This window comes from Macaca mulatta, chromosome 11, assembly GCF_049350105.2.
Source record: "Macaca mulatta isolate MMU2019108-1 chromosome 11, T2T-MMU8v2.0, whole genome shotgun sequence".
NCBI lineage: Eukaryota > Metazoa > Chordata > Mammalia > Primates > Cercopithecidae > Macaca > Macaca mulatta.
The window spans coordinates 140,424,968-140,449,939 of record NC_133416.1 but is presented as its reverse complement, the minus strand read 5'-3'; the positions used below and the strand labels follow the sequence as shown (position 1 = coordinate 140,449,939).

General features: G+C 41.9%; 2 protein-coding genes across 14 annotated transcripts in view; both read right to left on the bottom strand.

Moving 5' to 3' along the window:
• Positions 1–24,972, bottom strand: part of ZNF268 (zinc finger protein 268) — a 277,188-nt gene that overhangs the window by 97,416 nt on the left and 154,800 nt on the right. The gene's annotated exons all lie outside the window — the stretch shown is intronic.
• ZNF140 (zinc finger protein 140) lies at positions 400–23,516 on the bottom strand. 13 transcript variants are annotated; one of them, XM_077955946.1, is made up of 6 exons: positions 23,073–23,516; positions 20,857–20,983; positions 20,528–20,626; positions 10,267–10,415; positions 7,842–7,908; positions 400–2,327 (listed from the first exon to the last, which is right to left on the bottom strand). In XM_077955946.1, exon 6 carries the CDS (start codon positions 2,248–2,250, stop codon positions 1,186–1,188), a length of 1,065 nt encoding a protein of 354 aa, XP_077812072.1. In that variant the 5' UTR covers positions 2,251–2,327; positions 7,842–7,908; positions 10,267–10,415; positions 20,528–20,626; positions 20,857–20,983; positions 23,073–23,516; the 3' UTR covers positions 400–1,185. The 13 variants fall into 13 exon arrangements, with proteins under 13 accessions (XP_077812072.1, XP_077812074.1, XP_077812071.1 ...); XM_077955948.1 differs by having other exon boundaries at positions 20,528–20,623; XM_077955945.1 differs by lacking the exon at positions 10,267–10,415.

Genomic DNA, 24,972 nt, shown 5'->3' with positions numbered 1-24,972 from the left:
CTTCCTCATTAAAGCAAACTCACCCTGATGGTGTGAGCTTTGCCAGCTGGGCAGCTGATAATGCCAGAACAGTTTTAAATACATGCTTACAAAAGAATGGTTTTACTGTACATGGAACAAAACAGGAAGAGCACCTTGGTAATTTTCTGTGATGTATCTTATTTATACTTATTTCACACTGAATAACAACTGTCTATAGTCAGATTCAAGGATAACTGTCAGTTAGCATTACCTTAAATCCAAACTCGGTCTGAAAGTTAAAACCATAAAACACCTAAAAACACTTCTAGTTATGTTTGTATGTTTCAACAAAAAAAACACGACTCTTTTTTTTTATGTCAACATTGTAGTTACACTTTTGGAATCACATGCTGTGGGAAAAAATCAGCAAGTAGAAGGTTTATAATAAACCAAAAGATTTATTTATAACATTTTCTGAATTCACTTAAAAAACAAAAAGCAATCCCCCTTCCCTCAAAATAGAACCCTTTCTCACAGATTCTATCCAGTATGATTTTTCAGATATCTAAGATGATTTTGCTACACTCGTTACAATGGTAGTTTTCCCACAGTGTAGTTCTCTGATATAGGTTTGAAATATTGCAGAAAGTTACTCTACATTCTTTTATACAGTTGCTTTTTCTCTTACGAGAGTATTAAAATTTAAGTATTGCATTGTAAATGAAGGCATTCCCGAATCACTGTGTTTGTATCACTTTACTTAAACATGAATATCCTGATCTCCAAAGTACATCTTTGTAAAGCTCATCCCTTGCCCATGCATTCTGTCCTGGTTGACGGTTGCAGAATGAGGGCTAATAATCTCTGGCTTTCTCCAATCTATTGGATATGTATTCTTTATTGGTAGGAATTTACACATGTAGAGTAAGGGAATCCTACCAAATGAAGTCTTCTCAATATTTCCAGATGGAAGAAGAATCTTCTCAACAATATCAATTTCACCTTATTGGGAAAAAAAAAAAAAAGAAGTGGTTATTAATGGCTTTTCCACATATTTCTGGGTTTTTTTCCTCCAGGATGTTGAATAAATTGTGGGCCATATTACTTCACATTCGTCACTCTCACATAAGGCTTCTTTCCAAGAGTTCTTCGAAGTAAAAGTAAGGCATTATACTTCTATAAAAAAAATTTCATACATTCGTAGTTTTTCTTTGCAGTGTAAATTCACTGGTGTTCAGTAAGGAATGAGTGGTAATTAAATGAATTTTCATATTCATAGGGGTTGTCAAGAGTGTGTGTTCTCTGATGTTTAGCGAGATTTGAGCTCCAGCTGAAGGATTTGTTGCATACCTTACATACATAGGGTTTCTCTCCAGTATGAGTTCTCTGATGTAGAATGAGGGAAAAGCTCCGGCTGAAGGCTTTATCACATTCGGCACATGCATAGGGTTTCTCTCCAGTATGAATCTTCGTATGTTGAATAAGGGATGCATGCCAAGTGAAAACTTTGCCACATTCATCACATTCATAGAGCTTTTCTCCAGCATGAATTCTCTGATGTTTAGTAAGGAATGAATGACAACGGAAAGCTTTCCTACATTCATTACATTCATATGGGGTTTTGGTTGTATGGATGCTTTGATGTCGAGTAAGGTGTGAGAAACGGCGAAATGCCTTCCCACATTCAATGCATTCATAAGGTTTCTCTCCAGTATGTGTAATCTGGTGGCGAATGAGTTCTGAGCCACTGCTAAATGCTTTCCCACATTTCCTACATATATATTGTTTCTTTCCTATGTGAATTCTCTGATGTCGAGTGAGGTTGGAGGCACGGCTAAAGGCCTTTCCACACTCAGTACATTCATAAGGTTTCTCCCCAGTGTGTGTTCTCTGGTGTTCAATAAGAAATGAAAGGTAACTGAATGTTTTATTACAATCCTTACACTCATGGGGTTTCTTTCCAGTATGTATCATTTGATGTTTCACAAGGTTTGAAATCTGGCTAAAGGTTTTGCCACATTCCTTACATGCATATGGTTTCTCTCCAGTATGAGTCCTCTGGTGTAACACCAGGGAAAAGCGTCGACCAAAAGTTTTTCCACACTCATGGCATCCATAGGGCCTCTCCACAGTACTGATATTCATATGTTGAGCCAGGGCTTCTTGATGAGAGACTGTTACTTTCCTAATACATCCCTTATTTTCTTGCAGCATCTCTGTACGATCCTTGCATTTCCAGCCTCCTTTAAAATTGGAATACACAGGGCCTTGACTTAGAATTCTTTCCATGATCAAATACTGGGATGAGTCATCATAAATGACATTTTTTGGTGAAAAGTCTTTGATGTCACCACTTGACTCTGAAACTGAAAGATACCAAAAAGAAGTGAATGTTCATTTTTCCTGTATTGAATAAAATAAGGCCATTTCTCCCTTCTTTAGCAACAGAATGAAGTTTTTAAAAATCATATCAGTAACAGCTTTCACAGCTGTGACTGAAATCTTGAGTAGTATGCCCAGAACTTAAGAAAAGATCAAATAGAGATAGAGATATAGGTAAATAAGGAGAAAGAGTAAATATAAGTAATTGAAAGAGCGGGGAAAATAGAGCTATCAGAAAGATAAGTATTTGTGAAGAACAGGTTGCTAGTCTTCTTCACTACCATTTAAATGGTCTGACTGCCAGAATTATCTAAAAATGGCAGTTTCATAATGCTGCTACTGAACACTGCAAGTGTCCATCAGATCGCACAAAGACATGAGATTCTGTTCATTTAGTGCCTTTGGAACCTTTTACAATAACTTACTCTAAATGAAAAAAAAAAGCAGTTTCTCTGAAAACTAGCCTGTGATCCTCACTCCAGCTCTACCCTCTGAACTATTATGAAGCTCATATTTGATACAATTATGTCTTTTCTGGGACCTATTTGAGGGTGGAAGGTGGGAGGAGGGTAAGGATTAAAAACCTATCGGGCATTATGCTGATTACCTGGGTGACAAAATTATCTGTACGCCAAACCCCCATGACACACAATTTACTCATGTAACATGAGTAACCTTTAACCTAAAATGAAAGTTGGAAAGAAAAATACGGTGTCTTAATATCAAATGTGTTTGGCAAACATAAGCCCTAATTTTCTCCATGCTAAATTTTAACAGTGGACTTCATCATTTTTAAATGGGAACAGATTTTTGAAATAATATGAAATGTCTCCTTAAAAATACATTCATACTCTTGGCCAGGCTCAGTGGTTCACACCTGTAATCTCAGTACTTTGGGAGGCCAAGGCAGGCGGATCACGAGGTCAGGAGATTGAGATCAGCCTGGCTAACACGGAGAAACCCTGTCTCTACTAAGAATACCGGGCACGGTGACTCACACCTGCAATCCCAGTACTTTGGGAGGCCGAGACAGGCGGATCACGAGGTCAGGAGATCAAGACCATCCTGGCTAACACAGTGAAACCCTGTCTCTATGAAAAATACAAAAAAATTAGCTGGGAGTAGTGGCAGGCGCCTATAGTCCCAACTACTCAGGAGGCTGAGGCAGGAGAATGGCGTGAACCCGGGAGGCGGAGCTTGCAGTGAGCCAAGATCGCGCCACTGCACTCCAGCCTGGGCGACTGAGTGAGACTCTGTCTCAAAAAAAAAAAAATACAAAAAATTAGCCGGGCATGGTGGCATGCACCTGTAGTCCCAGGTACTCAGGAGGCTGAGGCAGGAGAATCGCTTGAGCCTTGGAGGTAGAGGTTGCGGTGACCAAGACTGTGCCACTGCACTCCAGCCTGAGTGACAGAGCGAGACTCCATCTCAAAAAAAAAATTCATATCTTTAGGAAACCTACACTTAAGTGTATAGCGGTAAAAAGCCATAATATATAAAACTTATTCTCAAATGTTTCAGAAAAAAAAATCATACGTCAAATGATAAGGCAAATGGGTATAAGCAAAGATGAATGTGGGCATTCTTTGTACTAACAACTTTTACATAAGTTTAAAATTCCCAGTAATATCTAAAAATATATTTTTCATTTCAGTCAAATGTACATTGACACTTTGGAAAAAATGTTATCTGTTATCACTCTCACTGCAAGCTTTTAAGGAAAAGTAGAATGTACATTTCTTTGATGAAGTATTTAATACATATCTCAACAATGGATCAAGATCTGTACCTATACAGTAGGTACACAAGATACATGAAAGATTAAGATAGGGGAGGCAGTGAGACAGCTATTAAAATAATTATGTCAATACAGATAAAACTTTAAATTCCTTTCTTGCCTCTTCTTTAAACCAACTCTGTATCTACTGAGTACCTAAATAAGAGCCCTGTAGATGTAAAGTGAGGAACTGAGGATAGAAATAGGGAAAGAGAACACAGAAGAAAATATTGATATGAGACACAAGAACAAGTTCATTATACTTAGGGTAAACATTGTATCAAAGACCAGAGATCAGATATAAAAATCCACTGCAGTAGATAAAGGCTTCATCTAGCAGTGCTTCAAGGAAATTTGTTGGGAACTGAAATACACCAAGTGAACCTGGACATTAAAAAAAAAAAAAAATAGAAAAAGCTGTTGGGGCCGGGTGTGGCTCATGCCTGTAATCTGAACACTTTGGGAGGCTGAGGCTGGAGGATCACTTGTGTCCTGGAGTTTGAGACCAGCCTGAACAACATAGTGACAAAGTGAGACCTGTGTCTTTACAAAAAAAAAAAAAAAAAAAATTTAAACATAGTAGTGTGCATCTGTACTTCTAGCTACTTGGCAGAGTAACGTGGAAGGACTGCTTGAACCCAGGAATTCAGGCAACAGAATGTCACCCTGTCTTTAAAAAAAAGGGGGGGGTTATTGGACTGGTACGATGTTATCATTAGATATGAAGAATAAGCTCAAGTGTTCTCTTGCATGGTAGGGTGATTATAGTTAATAAGTATCTTTCAAAATAGAGAGAAGTTTTTAATGCTCTTGTCACATAGAAATGATACACATTTGAGATAATGGATTTGCTAATTAACTTTATATGATCATTATACAATGTATACATGTATTGAAACATCACATTGTACTTCATAAACATGTACAGTGATTGTGTCAATTAAAAAGAAAAAAGAAAAAATGGGGTTAATTCCACAGATTATTTGCCATATGATTTCTCACAACGAGAGTAAAAAAACACAATCAAGAAAACAATGTTGAAGATATAAAAGTAGAATGCTAATTACATGTCCCTTCACCCACTTCCCTTCCTCAATCACCTCACCTCTTCCCATCTCCTACTATACCTCCATACTCTTTAATAGATGCCAAATGGATTCGAGGAAATTCAGTGCTTATTAAAAGCCTATAGATACAAGGTTTCTTTTTATCATTTTTTTTAAGAAACAGAGTCTCAGCCGGGCGCAGTGGCTCACGCCTGTAATCCCAGCACTTTGGGAGGCCGAGGTGGGCAGATCACTGGCTAACATGGTGAAACATGTTTAGTAGAGACGGTGAAACCCGTCTCTACTAAAAAATATAGAAAGTTAGCTGGGCGTGGTGGCGGCGCCTGTAGTCCCAGCTACTCAGGAGGCTGAGGCAGGAGAATGGCGTGAACCCGGGAGGCGGAGCTTGCAGTGAGCCAAGATCGTGCCACTGCCCTCCAGCCTGGGGGACAGAGGGAGACTCCGTCTCGAAAAAAAAAAAAAAAAAAAGAAACAGAGTCTCGCTCTGTCACCCATACTGGAGTCCAGTGACACAATCTTGGCTCACTGCAGCTGCTGCCTCCCAGGTTCAAGGAATTCTCCTGCCTCAGCCTCCCGAGTAGCTGGGACTACAGGCACACACTGCTACGCCTGGCTAATGGTTTGATTGATTCATTGATTTTTGTATCTTTTTTTTTTTTTTTTTTTTTTTTTGAGACGGAGTCTTGCTCTGTAGCCCGGGCTGGAGTACAGTGGCCGGATCTCAGCTCACTGCAAGCTCCGCCTCCCGGGTTTATGCCATTCTCCTGCCTCAGCCTCCGGAGTAGCTGGGACTACAGGCGCCCGCCACCTCGCCCGGCTAGTTTTTTGTATTTTTAGTAGAGACGGGGTTTCACGGTGTTAGCCAGGATGGTCTCGATCTCCTGACCTCGTGATCCACCCGTCTCGGCCTCCCAAAGTGCTGGGATTACAGGCTTGAGCCACCGCGCCCGGCCCGATTTTTGTATCTTAGTAGAGACAGGGTTTCACCGTGTTGCCCAGGCTGGTCTTGAACTGCTAAGCTCAGGCAATCTGCCCGCCTCAGCCTCCCAAAGGGCTAGGATTACAGGCATGAGCCACCAAGGTTTCGTTCTTGATGTAATAAAGGATTCATTTGATAAACCAGCAAGTAATATACTCAAAGGAAATTTTTTAGATGTATTCACTCTTTTCTTGGGAAAACGGCCCAATATCTTCTGTCGCCAACGTTATTTAAGATCAATACAGGAAGAAGGAAATTATGGAAAATGATGGCAGGGAGACTTGCAGTTTCCAGTCTGACTTACAAGGATCTTAGAAGTCACTACTCTGTCCTAACAACAAGTGAAAAGTTGAACAAACTAAACTCTTGTAAGATCCCTCAGAGAAGTGCAGTAACAGGGCAAACAACTGCCCCCAAAATGAGACAGGAAGATACGGTGAGTGACAACTCACCAGAAGAGAAACCCACAAGCAGAAGCCTCTGCAGGAACCAGTGCTGGGATAGGAGAACTTGCACTGTAATTGGTGAATAGCTGGAAGCTCAGTGGGACAAGTCTGTGGCTCAAAACTCTAGTCTTGGGTGTCCCTAGGGTTCTGTGAGTGTCACCTTCAGGAGCTCTATCCTGTTTTCAGAGTGAGTATTGGAGAAAACTTCCCCTGTGTTTTTGGAAGGGCTAAGATAAAAATAGCCATTTTTAAAAATAGACCAGAGTATTCCATTCTTAACAAGGCCTGCCCTCAGGAGAAAATATTTTACCAGAGCCTAACCTACCCTTGGGAAAGGAAATACCAAACTCTAGCCAGCTCTAGCCTTCCACTAAGGGAAAGGGAAATATCCTACTCCGGCCCCTTCTAGCCATCCTGTCCCACATAAGGTGGAAAAAAAAAAAGAACTAATTAAGTTCTTAGTCCAGAAGCACAGGCTTACCATAATTTTAAGATTACAAAATGCTTCTCTTCCCCCAACACCTTACCACTACATTACGAAAGGTAGTTTCTTTTACTCAGTACATCATGTCCACCCTTCAACATAAAATTATGAGGTATATTAAATGGCAAAAAAAAAAAAAAGTTTGAACAGATTGAATAAGCATCAGAATCTGAGACAGATATGGTAGGGATGTTGGAATTATCAGTCCAGGAATTTAAGAAACTATGATTAATACGCTAACAGTTTTATTGAGAAAAAGTACACAAGATGCAAGACAAGATGGATAATGTAAGAAATGAAAATTTTAAGAAAGAATCAAAAAGAAATACTAGAAATAAAAATTCCTGTAATGAAAATAAAGAATGCTTTCAATAGGCTCATGAGTATTGTGTGTGGATATCTCAATATAAACATCCAAAACTGAAAAAGAGAGAAAATATTGAGGGAAAAAAAATTATCCAAGAACTGTGAGACATCTACAAACGGTGTAACATATGCATAATAGAAACACTAAAAGAGAAGGAAGAATAGAAGCAGTATTTGAGGAAATGATGATGGAGAATTTCCCCAAATTAATGTCATAAACCAAACCACAGATCCAGGAAACACAGAGGACACCAAGCAAGATAAGTGCCCCCTCGCCCCCCACAAAAAAAAAACCACCTGCAATTAGGCATATCATATTCCAATTTCAGAAAATCAAATATAAAGAAGAAAGAAGTAAAAGGAAAAAAAAAAACCTTACCTATAAAGGAACAAGGCTGGGAATTACAGTAGTCCTCTCATCTGTAGTTTTTCATCATTTCAGTTACCTTTGTTCAATATTTAAAAGTGTTAAATAGAAAATTCCAGAAATCATTCATGTTTAAACTACACCATTCTGAGTAGTGTGATGTCTCGCACCATCCTGCTCCATCCCACCCCAGATGTGAATCATCCCTTTGCCTGGCATATCTACGCTGCGGATGCTACCCACCTGTTAGTCACTTGGTTGCTGTCAGATCCCCTGATGCAGTATCGTAGTGCTTGTGTTCAACTGACCCTTATTTTACTTAATCATGGCCCCAAAGCATGAGAGTAGCGACGCTGGCAATTCAGACATGCCAAACAGAAGCTACAAAGTGCTTAATGTGAAAATGTGAAATTTCTTCTCCACTTAATAAGGAAAAACCCTCTCATATGCTGATGTTGCTAAGATTACAGCAGAATGAGTCTTCTATTCATATGAGGAAGAAAAAAAGCAATTCAGCTAGTTTTGCTGTTGCACCTCAAACTGCAAAAGTTACAACCACAGTGCAGAAGTACTTAGTTAAGGTGTAAAAGGACCAGGGAAGGTGGCTCATCCCTGTCATCCCAGAACTTTGGGAGGCCAAGACAAGGGGATTGCCTAAGTGCTTGAGGCCAGAAGTTTGCAACCAGCTGGGCAAGATTTGAGTACCCATCTCTAAAACAATTTTTTTTTAATTAGCCAAGTGTGGTGGCATGCACCTGTGGTCCCAGCTACTAAGGAGGTTGAGGTGAAAGGATCACTTGAGCCCAGGAGCTTAAGGTTGCAGTGAGCTATGATAACACCACTGCACTCCAGCCTGGGTGACAAAGTGAGACCCTGTCAAAAAAGGGAAAAAAAAGGAAAACGGAAAAGGCATTACATTTTTGGGTGGAAGACATGAACAGAAACATGTTCTAACCAATGGCAATGAGGTTCAATACTACCTGCAGTTTCAGGCATACATCGGAAGTTTTTGAAAATATCCCCTGAAGATAGGGGAGGACTACCGTACATCAGATCTTCTCAGAAACCATGAAAAATAACAGAGTGGAGTAAAATATTTAAAGTGCTGAGAGGAAAAAAAAAAAAACTCTCCAGCCCACAATTCTGTAGCCTGTAAGATTGTCCTTCAAAAGTGGAGAAATTACTCTCTTACAAAAAATAAAAGTTTTTTAAAGGAATCTGTTGCCAGTAGACCTGCCCTGAAAGAAACGTTGAAAGAAGTTCAGAGAGATGGAAAATGATACACGTCAGAAACTCAGACCTACATAAAGAAAGGAATACCATTTAAGAAGAAATAAGTAAAAGTAAAATAAATATTTTATTTTTTTAAAAGACAGGGTCTTGAGTGTCTTGCTGTATTGCCCAGGCTAGAGAAAAGTGTTGAGATTATATCTCACCACAGCCTCAAATTCCTGGGCTCAAGCACCTCCCACCTAAGCCTCCCAAAGTACTGAGATTACAAGTGTGAGCCACTGCACCCAGCCTTATTTTTCTTATTTTTAATTAACCTCACAGACAATAGTTTGTTCAAAATAATAACAATGTATTGGCCGGGCACAGTGGCTCACGCCTGTAATCCTAGCACTTTGGGAGGCCAAGGTGGGTGGATTGCCTGACCTCAGGAGTTTGAGACCAGCCTGGAAAACATGGTGAAACCCCATCTGTACTAAAATACAAACAACTGGCCAGGCATGGTGGCTCATACCTGTAATCCCAGCACTTTGGGAGGCCCAGGCAGGCAGATCACCTGAGGTCAGGAGTTTGAGACCAGCCTGGCCAACATAATGAAACCCCACCTCTACTAAAAATACAAAAATTAGGCCGTGTGCAATGGCTCACGCCTGTAATCCCAGCACTTTGGGAGGCCGAGGCAGGCGGATCACGAGGTCAGGAGATCGAGACCACGGTGAAACCCTGTCTCTATAAAAAATACAAAAAATTAGCCAGGCATGGTGGCAGGCGCCTGTAGTCCCAGCTACTCGGAAGGCTGAGGCAGGAGAATGACGTGAACCCGGGAGGCAGAGCTTGCAGTGAGCCAAGATCGCGCTACTGCACTCCAGCCTGGGCGACAGTGAGATTCCATCTCTCAAAAAAAAAAAAAAAAAAGCCAGGCGTGGTGGCGTGCACCTGTAATCCCAGTTACCCAGGAAGCTGAGGCAGGAGAATCTCTGGAACCCAGGAGGCAGAGGCTGCAGTGAGCCATTGCACTCCAGCCTGGGTGACAGAGCAAGACTCCCACCTCAAAAAATAAATAAAATATAAGGCCAAGTGCAGTGGCTCACACCTGTAATCCCAGCCCTTTGGAAGGCCGAGGCGGGCGGATGATGAGGTCTAGGAGTTCGAGACCAACCTGGCCAATATGGTGACACCCTGTCTCTACTACAAACACAAAAATTACCTGAGCGTGGTGGCTCGCACCTGTAGTCCCAGCTACTCGGGAGGCTGAGGCAGAAGAATCGCTTGAACCCAGGAGGCGGAGGTTGAAGTGAGCTGAGATGGTGCCACTGCGCTCCTGCCTGGGTGACAGAGCGAGACTCTGTCTCAGAACTATATAAATAAAATAAAATAAAATACAAAAAATTAGCTGGATGTGTTGGCACACACCTGTAGTCCCAGCTACTCTGGAGGCTGAGGCAGAAGAATGGCATGAACCCAGAAGGCAGAGGTTGCAGTGAGCTGAGAAGGTGCCACTGCATTCCAGCCTAGGTGACAGTGCGAGACTCTGTCTCAAAAATATATAAATAAAATAAAATAAAATACAAAAAATTAGCCGGGCGTGGTGGCACACACCTGTAGTCCCAGCTACTTGGGAGGCTGAGGCAGAAGAATCGCTTGAACCCAGAAGGCGGAGGTTGCAGTGAGCCGAGATGGTGCCACTGCACTCCAGCCTGGGTGACAGAGCGAGACTTTGTCTCAAAAATAAATAAATAAATAAAATAAAATAAAATAAAATAAAATAAAATACAAAAAATTAGCTGGGCGTGGTGGCACACACCTGTAGTCCCAGCTACTCAGGAGGCGGAGATAGGAGAATCACTTGGACCTGGGAGGCAGAGGTTGTGCAGTGAGCCAAGATTGTGCCACTGCACTCCAGCCTGGGCAACACAGCAAGACTCTGTCTCCAAAATAATAATAATAATAACGTATTTTATGATTATAGCTTACATATAAGTGAAATGAATGATAACAGTGATACTAAGGACTGGAGGAAATAATAAGAAATATTTTATTATAAGGTACCTGCACTACATATGAAGTGGCATAGTATTATTTGAAAGTAGGGTTGGATTATTTATAAATGTAGGCTGGGTGTGGTGGCTCATGCCTGTAATCCCAGCACTTTGAGAGGCCAAGGCAGGTGGATTACTTAAGGTCAGGAGTTTGAGACCAGCCTGGCCAACATGGCAAAACCCTATCTCTACTAAAAATGCAAACCATTAGCCAGGCATGGTAGCATGCGCGCCTGTAATCCCAGCTACTCTGGAGGCTGAGGCAGGAGGATCCTTTGAACTCAGGAGGTGGAGGTTGCAGTGAGGAGAGATCATGCCACTTCACTCCAGCCTGGGCGAAAGAACAAGACTCCATCTCAAAAAAAAAATGTATATTGCAAACTTTAGGACAACCACAAGAAAAAGAAGTATAATCAATATGCTAAGAGAAGAGGAGAAAATAAAATCATGTAAAATGCTTAATAAAAAAACACAAAAGAGGGCCGGGCACGGAGGCTCGTGCCTGTAATCCCAGCACTTTGGAAGGCCGAGGTGGGCAGATCACCTGAGGTCAGGAGTTCGAGACCAGCCTAGCCAACATGGTGAAACCCCGTCTCTACTAAAAATACAAAAATTAGCCAAGTGTGGTGTTGGGCACCTGTAGTCTCAGCTACACGGGAAGCTGAAGCAGAAGAATCACTTGAACCCAAGAGGTGGAGGTTGCAGTGAGCCAAGATTGTGCCACTGTACTCCAGTCTGGGCTACAGAGTGAGACTCCACCTCAAAAAAAAAAAAAACCACACACACACACACGAGGTTAGATGTGGTGCCTCATGCCTATAATTTACCCAGCACATTGGGAGACTGAGGCAAAAGGATCTCTTGAGCCCAGGAATTTGAGACAGCAGTGTGCTATAACTGTATCACTGCAATCTATCCTGAGAAACGGGGGGAGACCCTGTCTCTAAAAAAAATAAATACTTTTTTTTTTTTCTGAGACAGAGTCTCGCTCTGTCGCCCAGGCTGGAGTGCAGTGGCGCAATCTCAGCTCACTGCAACCTCCACCTCCCGGGTTCACGCTATTCTCCTGCCTCAGCCTCCCAAGTAGATGGGACTATAGGCATCTGCCACCACGCCTGGCTAATTTTTTATACTTTTAGTATAGATGGGGTTTCACCATGTTAGCCAGGATGGTCTCGCTCTCCTGACCTCATGATCCGCCCATCTCGCCCTCCCATAGTGCCAGGATGACAGGCATGAGCCACCGCACCCAGCCACAAAATAAATAAATTTTAAAAATAAATAAAGGTCAACAGTCTAAATACACTAACTTAAGACACTGTCAGAGTGCAGCACAAAACAAGACCCAACTATATGTTGTGTACAAGAAACCTAGTTTAAATATGAAGATGCATATAGATTTAGAATAAGTGAGTAGAGAAAGGTATACTATACTAACACTTACCAAAAGAAAGCAGGAGTAGCTAAATTAATTTCAGACACAGTAGACTTCAGAGCAAGGAAATTTCAGACACAGCAGACTTCAGAGCAAGGAAAATATCACCTTCAGAGCAAGGTTAAAGGAGAGCATTGCATAATGATAAAGGGGTCAATACTCCAAGAAAGAATCATAAAAATCCTTAGTGTGCATGTGCCTAACAACAGAGCATCAAAATACATTAGGCAAAGCCTGATAAAACAGTAAGGAGAAGCAGATGAAAGCGCTATTATAGTTGGGGACTTCAACACCCCTCTTTCAGAACTGGACAGATCCAGCAGGCAGAAAATCAGCAAGAACATAGCTGAACTTAACGCCATCAATCAACTGATATCGGTAGACTACTTCATGCAACAACAGATTACACATTCGTCTCCAATTCACAAGACATTCACCAAGATTCTTAGTCATAACACACATCTTAACAAATTTCAAAGAATAGAAATCATATAATGTGTGCTGTCAGACCACAATGGAATGAAACCAGAAATCAATAACAGAAAGATTAAAAGGAAAATCTCAAAACACATGGACATTGAACACTACACTTCTAAGTAACATGAACAAGAAATCTAAAAAGAAATTTTAAAATATTTTGAACTAAATGAAAACGAAAATATAGTGTACTTCAGTGGGATAATCTGGGATGCAGTGAAAGCAGTGCTTAAAGAAAAATTTACAGCATTGAATTAATGTATTAGAAAAAATGTAAATCAATCATCTACATTCTATGTTAGGAAATTTTTAAAAGAGCAAATTAAATTCAAAGGAAGAAGAAAAGAAAAATCAAAGGGCCCAGGTGCAGTGGCTCACACCTGTAATCCCAGCACTTTGGGAGGCCAAGGTGGGAAGATCATTTGAGGACAGGAGTTCAAGACCAGATTGGATAACATAGCAAGACTCTGTCTTTACAAATAAAAAATAAAATATTTAGTCAGGAGTGTTGGCATGTGTCTGTACTCATAGCTATTTGGAATCTAAGGAAGGAGGAAGGCTTGAGCCCAGGAAATTTAGGTTACAGTGAGCTATGATTGTGGCACTGCTTTCCAGCTTAGGTGACAGAGCAAGATCCTGACTCAAAAAAAATAGGCTGGGCGCAGTGGCTCACGTCTATAATCCCAACACTTTGGGAGGCTGAGGTGGGTGGATTACGGGAGGTCAGGAGTTCAAGACCAGCCTGGCCAACATGGTGAAACCCCATCTCTACTAAAAATACAAAATTAGCTGGGCGTGGTGGCGTGCAACTGGAATCCCAGCTACTCGGGAGGCTGAGGCAGGAGAATCACTTGAACCCGGGAGGCAGAGGTTGCAGTGAGTGAGATCGTGCCACTGAACTCCAGCCTGGGCAAAAAGAAACTCTGTCTCAAAAAAAAAAAAAAGCACAAATATTGATGAAATTAAAAATAGGGTATTAATAGAGAAAAGCAACCACATCAAGCTAGTTCTCTGAAAAGATAATTAAAATCAAGCCTCTAGCCAGGCTAATTAAGAAAAAAAGATGTCACACGTTATTAATATCAGCAATGAAAGGGGGCCTCAGTATAAATTTCATGGATATAAAAAGGATAATAAAGGAATACCATGAATAACTCTATGCCCACAAATTTGATAACAAAGATAAAATGGACCAATTCCTTGAAAGACATACATTGCCAAAGCTCACACAATAAGGAGAAAACTATCTGAATAGCAAAGAAATCAAACGAGGCTGCGTGCGGTGGCTCACACTTATAACCCCAGCAATTTGGGAGGCCAAGGTGGGCAGAATTGCTTGAACCTAGAAATTCAAGACTAGCCTGGGCAACATGGTGAAACGCCGTTTCTGCAAAAAATGCACAATGAGCTGGGCATGGTGGAGTGTGCCTGTAGTCCCAGCTACTTGGGAGGCTGAGGTGGGAGGATCACCTGGGCCCAGGGAAGTTGAGGCTGCAGTGAGCCATGATTGCACCACTGCACTACAGCCTGGACAACAGTGTGTGAGACCCTGTCTCAAAAAAAAAAAAAAAAAAAAAATTCAAATGAATAATTAATAACTTTCAAAAACAAAAGCATCAAGGTTCACTGGTAAGTTCTACCAAACATTTAAGGAAGAAATTATACCAAACCCCAGATGATAGAAGCAGAGGGAATAATCCTCACTCATTCTATAAGGCCAGCACTGCCCTAATATCAAAACCAAAGGAATTATAAGAAAATAAAAATGACAGACCAGTATCTCTCATGAACATAAATGTAAAAACTCTCAACAAAATATTAGTCAATTTAATCCAACAATGTATAAAGGGAATTATACTCCATGACCAAGTGGAATTTATCCCAGGTATACAGGGCTGGTTCAACATTTGAAAATCAATTAATGTAAATTGTAATCCATTACATCAACAAGCTAAAGAAGTAAAATCACATAATATCAACAGAAGCAATAAAAGCATCAGCAAAATCCAACAACCAACTGTGATAAAAAAATAAAATCACATGATAATATCAATCATTCATTGCTGGTGGGAACACAAAATGGTACAATCACTTTGGAAGATATTTTGGCAGTTTCTTACAAAACTAAATATATTCTTACCATAGGACCCAGCAGTCACACTCCTTGGTATTTACCCAAATGAAATGAAAACTTATGCCCATACAAAAACCTGCACACAGATGTGCTTTATTCAAAATTGTCAAAACTTCGGAAGCAACCACGATGTCCTTAAGTAGGTGAACAGATAAGTCAACTGCAGTACATGCAGACAGTGGAATATTATTCAGTGCTAAAAAGAAATGAGCTATCAAGCCATGAAAAGACATGCAAGTAACCAAAATGCATATTACTATGCATTATTATGTGAAATAAGCCATTTTGAAAAGGTTAATTCCAACTCTCCGACATTCTGGAAAAGGCAAAACTATGGAGACAGTAACAAAAATCAGTGGATACCAAGGGTTAGGAATGGATGATTAGGCAGAACACAGAGAATTTTTAGTGCAGTGAAACTATTCTATATACTACAATGGTATCTGCAGGAAAAAAATCTAGAAAGATTTAGAGCCTTCCTTCCTTCCTCCCTTCCTCCTTCCCTTCTTTCTTCCTTCCTTTTTCTTTTTTTCTTTTAGACAGAGTCTTGCTGTCGCCCAGGCTGGAGTGCAATGGCATGATCTCGACTTACTGCAACCTCTGCCTCCCAGGTTCCAGCGATTCTTCCGCCTCAGCCTCCCGAGTAGCTGGGATTACAAGCGCACACCACCACACCCTGCTCATTTTTGTATTTTAGTAGAGACGGGTTTCACCATGTTAGCCAAGCTGGTCTTGAACTCCTAACCTCAGGTGATCTGCCCACCTTGGCCTCCCAAAGTGCTGGGATTACAGGCGTGAGCCACTGCACCCAACCGTATTTTTATTTCTATAATAAAGATAAAGAGATATAAATATACAAATTCACTAACATTCCTATAGAGAAGCAATCTAGAAAAGAAACTGAGGAAAGTTGCTTAAGAATAAACAACAGAATGCAACGATTTTACAAAGAAAATTCAAAATTTTAAGAAGCTGTGCAGGTAACTCCTAAATGTCTACTTTAGTTCAGCATCAGCATCATCTGGTCATTTGTTGGAAATGCAAATTCTGGCTGGTCGGAATGCAGTGGAGTTTACAAGTCATTGATCACAACTAGTTACAGATTTGTTTCTCCTCCACTCCCACTGCTTTTTTTTTTTTTGGACTAGCCAAAAAAAGAAAGAAATGCAAATTATTTGGTTCCACCCCAAACCTACCAATTTAGAATTTCCAGGGTGGGGCTTAGGCATATGCATTTGAAACCTCTTGAATATGATACTCAATTGCCTACTGGATTTATATATTCATATCCCACAGAAACCCAAAACTCAACAAGTCTCAATATAATCTTCTCCTCCCCTACCAACTTGCTGATCCTTTTTTTACTAAGGAAACAATCATACCACCAAAAAGACTAATGTCAACCACAACTTCTCAGTCTTCTTCATGTCTGCCATCTAGCCAATTGCCAGGTCCTTTTGAGTCTACTTCTTCACTTTATTTCCAATCTGTCTACCTCCCTCAGCTCCCTGGATACCTACATAGTTCAGGTAATGATTAGATCTACACTAGGTTGCAGCAACAACTCTTAAATGGTAGCCCTGTTTACTTAAAATAATTCAGAGAAAAAAAGGGGCAGGGGTAAGACAAATACAATAAAATGTTAATCATTAAATCTATAACTAAGGCTGTATAGATTTGAGCAAAGAGAAAAATGAAAGAGAATTGAGAACCTAGAAACACACAAACACAAAAATTGACATTTCAAAACAGTGAGGAAAAGGGTTGATGTATCAATAAATGGTACTGTGATAACTGGATCTCCATACAGAAGATAGCAAAGTTGACTACTAACTCACATGACAAAATAAAGTGAACAATGGATCTAAATGTGAATCGCAAAACAAGTAGGCTTTTTAAAAAGAAAATATAGGAAGATGTCTTCATCACAATCCCTTCGTAGGGAAATATTTCTTAAACAGGCTAAAAAAATACTAAACATAAAGGAAAAGATTGATACATCTGACTACACTAAAATTAAGAATTTCTGTTCATCAAAATAAGCTATGAAGGTAAAACAAAATAAGCCACATGTGAAAGATTTTGAAGTACATATAATTAGCAAAGGATTTCTATCTAAAATATATAACTTCTACAAATCAATAAAAGAATCCAGTAGATAAATGAGCAAAAATCTTCAAGATGTACTTCGCAGATGGGGATACCTACATGTTCAATAAACATGTGAAAAGGTGCTCAACTTCATTAACAGCCTGATAAATGCAAGTTTAAACCACGAGCTACCACTGCACACCCTTCTGATAGGTGAAAATTATGATGCCCAGAGGCATTCACTTATTGTGTTTGTGGGAGTATAAGTCAGTCAAGGGTCTTTGGAAAACATTTTGGCATTATCTAATGACTTAAAGAGGTGCATTATCCTCCAACCTGGCAATTCCAGTCCTATATATAAACCACAGAGAAACGTGCCAATATGTATCAGGATACAAGCACAGTAACAACATTGCTTGCAGTATCTCTAAATGTGCAAAAAAGAAGCCCTCAATAGTAGAAAGAATAAATTGTAGTATACTTACTTGTACAACGAAAAAAAAATTTTTTTAACTTTTAAAAAAATAGGGTCTTGCTCTGTTGCCCAGGCTAGAGTGCAGTGGCACAATCACAGTTCACTGCAGCCTGAAACTTCTAGGCTCAAGTGGTTCTCTTGCCTCAGCCTCTCAGGTAGCTAGAACTATGGGCACATGCCACCATGCCTAGCTAGCTTTTAAAAATTTTTTGTAGAGACAGGGTCTCTCTAGGTTGCCCAGGCTTGTCTTAAACTCCTGGCCTCAAGTGATTCTCCCAACTCAGTCTCCCAAAGTATTGGAATTATAGGCATGAGTCACCATGCACAGCCAAAAACATTTTTAAAATAATTTGGAGAAGCAAATCAATAAATACATTATAAATCTTTCTATATAAAGTTCACAAACACACAAACCTAAACTATAATGAACACAAATGCAAACAGCTGATTAAACTATAAAGAAAACCAAGGAAGCTACTTTACCATAAGAGCAAAGAGATGATTGGCTTTATTGGAGGATGAGGATGAGCACACGGAAGGCTTGCAAGAAACCTAGCAGTGTTGTGCTTATTGACCTTGGTCACATGGGTGTTTGCCTTATAGTAATTTATTAAGTATACATGTATGTTCATGCATTACTTCTGTCTGTGTGTGATATTTCACAATGAAAAGAATTTTCAAAATAAGATACTGGAAGGAACACATAAAAACTTCAAGAACTGTGTTAAAGTAGTAGAATCAGGCTGGGCGCAGTGGCTCACGCCTTTAATCCCAGCACTTTGGGAAGCCTAGGTGGGCGGATCACAAGGTCAGGAGTTTGAGACCAGCCTGGCCAACATGGTGAAACCCCATCTCTACTAAAAATACAAAAATTAGCCAGGCGTGGTGGCAGGCGCCTGCAATCCCAGTTACTCGGGAGGCTAAGGCAGGAGAATCGCTTGAACCCGGACAGCGGAGGTTGCAGTGAGCTGAGATTGTGCCATCACACTCTAGCCTGGGGTACAAGAGCGAGACTTTGTCTCAAAAGAAAAAAAAAAAGTAGTAGAATTAGAGACAACTTCCATGTTTTCCTTTTTCCTCACTTCCTTCGTACATACTTTTATCGGTTTTGTTATTTTTTAATTCAAAAAGGATATTTTTCCTCATTTGCTCCCACTAAACGAAGTTTCCCTGCACCTGTTCCACCTCATGGCTTCAGCCCACATTAGTACCTCCTTTGCAAATCCTTCTGGACATTCTCCTAACGAACTCTGCAGCATTTCATATTAACAACCACTACTCTCCTTAAAGCTACAGCTCAGTTTTCATGGCACCTGTTTCATCAGTCCTAAGCTGCTGCCTCATAAAATGTATGCATTCCTCCTTTTTTCTCTAAAAATCAGTGTACCTCCATTAAACATCTGCTGTAGGCCAGGCGCGGTGGCTCAAGCCTGTAATCCCAGCACTTTGGGAGGCCGAGACGGGTGGATCACGAGGTCAGGAGATCGAGACCATCCTGGCTAACACGGTGAAACCCCGTCTCTACTAAAAAATACAAAAAACTAGCCGGGCAAGGTGGTGGGTGCCTGTAGTCCCAGCTACTCGGGAGGCTGAGGCAGGAGAATGGCGTGAACCCGGGAGGCAGAGCTTGCAGTGAGCTGAGATCCGGCCACTGCACTCCAGCCCGGGCAACAGAGCGAGACTCCGTCTCAAAAAAAAAAAAAAAAAAAAAACTGTTGTAGAATCAACTATAGAACTTACAGAACTTACAAAATTCAGAACTTACAGAATTCATCACCTTTTCTCCAAAAATGACCCTTTTCTGTCTGTTTCTCTACTGAAATCTGTATCCAAATTATCCAAGCCTAAAACGCCAACTGGAAATTCCTTTTTTCACTGCTGAACTGCTAATTTGAGGATATCTAATGCAAGTTATTTAGACACATCACTAGGCCATGAATTCCTTGATAGTTATTACACTTTTATACACCCTCTAGTCTCTGTAGCATTTAATAGAGAGTCTTAAGATTGACAAGATTAAAATTTCTGTAAATATTAAGAGTGTATGTGAAGGAATAAATATCAGTTAATTAAAGAGTAATGAGCTAATCCTTTCCAGGTGATTAAATAGAACAGCAATATATGTACTTTTTAATTTTTCTTTCTTTCTCAGGTTGGATTTAGGCAATAGAAATATATGTCCATTTGAAGAAAGAAAGGGAGGAAAAAACAAAAAGAAATGAAATTCACAGACCAGACAAAACGAACAATGACAACAAAAAAGATACCTGTGAGAAAGTAGAGGAAGTATAAAGTGAGAACTGGTTGAGTATGTTAGCTGTTACGTAATATAGAAAAAACAAAGAGAACTGGGTATGAAGTAGTCCTTTATGGAGTTGTAAGTGAAACTTCAGTCTTTATATCTCTGGTATTTTTTTTTTTTGAGACACAGTCTCGCTCTGTCTCCCAGGCTGGAGTCAGTGGCACAATCTCGGCTCACCACAAGCTCTGTCTCCCGGGTTCACACCATTCTCCTGCCTCAGCCTCCCAAGTAGCTGGGACTACAGGCGCCGCCACCGCACCCGGCTAATTTTTTGTATTTTTAGTAGAGACAGGGTTTCACCATGTTAGCCAGGATGGTCTCGATCTCCTGACCTTGTGATCCACCTGCCCTGGCCTCCCAAAGTGCTGGGATTACAGGTGTGAGCCACCGCGCCCGGCCTATCTCTGGTATCTTTAAGGGAAAATTTTCCAATCAACATATTAAAAAGTATTCCTTTCTCATTGACTAGTTGAGTGGTTTAAAAAAATTTTCCCATCAGCTTCCAACTCACTCACCTGAAAACAGGTCTCTGTTCACATTCCTTTTCCCCAGCCAGGGTTCTTTCCCTTGCTCCAATAAGGAAACCACATCTGGCTTAGAAATGGAAAGACCTGCTTGCAGAAAATGAAATAAATTCAAAATCAGTTGTTGAATCCTAACAAGGGCCACAAAAGAAATGTCAGATGGAAGTTTTTAAAATGTCTAAAAATAAGGTACACTTACGTCCCCATCTTACTAATTTTAAGAAACCCCATACCTATCTTGGGAATATTCAGCCAGATAATTGTAACAGCCACCCTAAAGGTCAAATTTTGACTTGAGGGAGATGAAGAGGAATAATTACCCAGTGAGACCAGATGGCCATAGTTCTCCAACATTACACATCGGTACAGATCTCTCTGAGCAGGCTGAAGCCATTTCCACTCCTCCTGGGAGAAGTCTATGGCCACATCTCTGAATGTCACTGACCCCTGAAATGACACACAGATATCTGCATGACCAGGACCCATGCTCCCAAACTCCCTGCAAGTATAAAATGAGTCTCACTCTGGAGGTTAGGCAATGTGTCTAAGTAGCAACAATGGGAGTTTTCAGAATTCTGAGTAATTATATAATGAAGAGCCTAGCTTTTGTGTTTTGTTGCATAACTGGAGAAAAGGAGAAAAAACATAAATTATCTGTCCTGAGACAATTTACAGTTTTGTTCAAAATAAAGGATTATACATATGAACAATATGGATTTTTGGCATTGGTTGTAAAAATTCTTAAGATTTTACAGTATTCCTTTATGTTAATAAATAATGTATATTTTCCTTAATATCAGCCTATTTTTTTTTTTTTTTTTTTTTTTTTTGAGACGGAGTCTCGCTCTGTCGCCCAGCCCAGGCTGGAGTGCAGTGGCGCGATCTCGGCTCACTGCAAGCTCCGCCTCCCGGGTTCACGCCATTCTCCTGCCTCAGCCTCCCGAGTAGCTGGGACTACAGGCGCCCACAACCGCGCCCGGCTAATTTTTTGTATTTTTAGTAGAGACAGGGTTTCACCGTGGTCTCGATCTCCTGACCTTGTGATCCGCCCGCCTCGGCCTCCCAAAGTGCTGGGATTACAGGCGTGAGCCACCGCGCCCGGCCAATATCAGCCTATTTTAATATAATTCAGCCAGAATTTCTTCAGGGTAATAATTGGCTATAGCAGATAATAGCAGAACCCTTCAAATGGGGCATATAGTCTCAAGTTTGTTCCAGTCACCCCTAATCCTAAATAAATACCTGTGAAACTTAGTGGTAATTTTGTCAATGTCACAGAACAAGGAGGATAGGCAGTAAAGAATCTTGATTCTGCAAGAAGAGAATGTAACACCTCCCAGGATAGAACCTAAAGCACTTTCCCTCGGAGTTAGGGAGAAAAATATAGAAGCCCTTGCTTTGCAGCCTGGTTTTGCACCACTTGAGTGATCCACATAGATCTATAAGGCATGAATGGGAATTTAAAAGGTCTCAAACTAGTAGCAGCCCCAGATGGATGGCAGTTATATTTTACAGTTTTGAAGTTTAATAAAAAAGTGATTAAAGACTGTTGACTAATAAAGCAGCTGTTTCCTACACAGCAAGATCTGCAGCAGAGGTGAAAATTGGATTCCCTAGAAAAACTCAGAAAGCCTCTGAATTTGGAGAGAAGTATGACAAAAAGTAGGACAAAGAAGTGGAACTGAAAATGAGGGACTCATTTTGAATAGTTGACCCTGTTATCCCCACTGCTGTGAAGCACAATTACCAGCCAAACTCTTAGCCCCAATCAAAATAAAAATGTGTTCCTTATGTCATGTCAGAAAAATGAGCTCTATGGGTTCAGAGATTTTGTTTTGGTCACTTCTGCATCCTCCAGACATAGAATGAGCTGAGCGTTAGAAGCACTTGGAAGGACTGTTAGATTGCTGGGCCAAATTCCCAGTTTCTGATTCAGAAGGTCTGGGGTAGGACTCAAGAATATTCATTTCTAACAAGTTCTCAGATGATGCTGATACTGCTGGTCCAAGGATCACACTGTGGGAACCACTGAAAGTAGAGGTTCAGTAAGAACATATTCAATAAATGAATGAAGGGGCGCTGGAGTAACGCAAAGCACTCCTCGTTCTAATACTGTGGGAAGAAGAGGCAATGTAACAGCTGGCACCCTACCCTCCCACCCTAAAACATACCAGCCAGGTCAGAAATCCCGCCCACATCTGGATAGTTTCCTGTCACTCTCTTCATGTATACTTAAGTATAAGCACCTGAAAAGGAGGAACAGGGGACAGGGTCCTGGGGTTCCGCCAGGCAGGTGGTTGTAAGAGAAAGCCACGTCCCAAGTCCTGAAAAATACGGCTGCACTTCACAAAGAAAAGAGGAGACAGGCTCAATGGGTTGGCTCACTTGAGGCCAAGAGTTTGAGGTTACAGGATGCTATGATCGCCCCACTGCACTCCAGCCTGGGCGACAGGAGGAGACCCTGTCTCTGTCTTTCAAAGAAAAAAAAAAAAAAAATATATATATATATATATATATATATATATCATCAGCTTACCTGAGACATAGCTCACAGAAGGGACCGAGGAGATCAGAAAGTGTAAAATGGCAGACCTGGCAGAGAGAGGAGCCCTGAGCGAACGGGCCAGCTAGGCCGCGCCCAAGTCACTAGATCCCGCACTGGGGATTCCCGTGGTCCCCGCTCCGCGCCTCCCACGTAGAGAGCGGGGCCCCGAGAGAGGGCGCTTGGACCACCGGCGCCGGCTTTCTCCTCCTGCCACGGCGCGCCTCCCCAGAACCCGGCCACCTAACAGTGGCCACAGGACGGCGCGTTTCCGTTGTGCTTCCGGCCAGGTGGGTGTCGCGTTCCGGGGCTCCGGACCGAGTCACCGCCCGGGGCCATCCGGCGCAGACCGGGGTTCTCCTTTCCTTGCCTACACAGGCCAGACGCTCGGAGCCGCCCCCGAGGGCCCCACCGCGGGCGTCGCAGGAATGCGTCTTCAGAAGCCTCGCGGACGTCACCCCACCAGGCCGCCTGCCTCAAAAACTACAATTCCCAGAAATGCGGCCCTGCGCGCAAGGGCATACGGTTTTCGTTCCTACTGGATCTCCCAGAGCGCCGCGCTCCCGCGCGAGGAAACAAAGAACGAGGGCCTGGGACAACTACAATTCCCAGAAGGCCCCGCGGCCCCGCGCTCCAGAGCATAGGGCTGTCCTCCCACGCCAGAGCCTAGGAACAAAGAACTCGGGACCTAGGCAACCACACTTCCCAGAAACAACCGCGGCCCCCCGCGGGAGACCACACAGGGCTTTCGGTTCTTATAACTCCCCGCGTGCCTCTCGGCCACACGCACAACCAGCCGAGAAACGAAGAACGCGGGACTCAGGCAACCACACTTCCCAGAAACAACCGCGACCCCGCTGGAGAAAGCAAATGACTTTCCCCGCCCCACTACAACTCCCAGGGTGCCTTGAGGCCACGCGCACATCACCGAAAGACAAAGAACACGAGCTTCAGGCAACTACACTTCCCAGAACCTCCTGCGACCCTGCGCAAAAGGGCGGAGGACTGTCTTCCCCTACTACGACTCCCAGAGTGCATCGCGGCCACGCCCAAAGCCGGAAGACTATGTAGGGCTTTAGCGACTAGATTTCCCCCAAACTCCTGCGGCCCACGAGAGAGGGTATAGGGTTTTCCTCCCGTACTACGACTCCCACAGTGCCTCGCTGGCGTGCACACACCGCCCAGAGACAAGGAACTGGAGACTCAGGCGAACTACACTTCCCAGAACCCACCGCGACCCAACAAGAGCCCGAGACCGCAACTATTAAATAACTAGGATACTTAAAGACTGTGGAGTCAGTACTTCAGTCCAAGACCTTTTGTTACTGGAAAGGGGTCTGGATCTCAGACTCTAAGAGAGGGTTCTTGGATCTCGCACAAGAAAGAATTCGAGGCGAATGCATAAAGTGAAAGCAAGTTTATTAGGAAAGTAAAGGAATAAAGAATGGCTAATCCATAGGCAGGGCAGCCCCGAGGGTGCTGGTTGCGCATTTTTATGGTTATTTCTTTATTATATGCTAAACAAGGGGTGGATTATTCATGCCTCCTCTTTCTAGACCATATAGGGTAACTTCCTGATGTTGCCATGGCCACTGGTGGGCAGTGAGGACAATCAGAGGTCGCTCTCATCACACATCTTGGTTTTGGTGGGTTTAGTCGGCTTGTTTACTGCAACCTGTTTTATCAGCAAGGTGTTTATGACACGTATTTTGTGCCAACCTCATATCTCATCCTGTGACTAAGAATGCCTTAACCTCCAGGGAATGAAGGCCAGCAGGTCTCAGCCTTATTTTACCCAACTCTATCTACCCCTACTAAAGATAGAGTTGCCCTAGTTCAACCACCTCTGACAGTGGAAGTTGTAGCACTGAGGACAGCCAGAAGTCACTCTCAT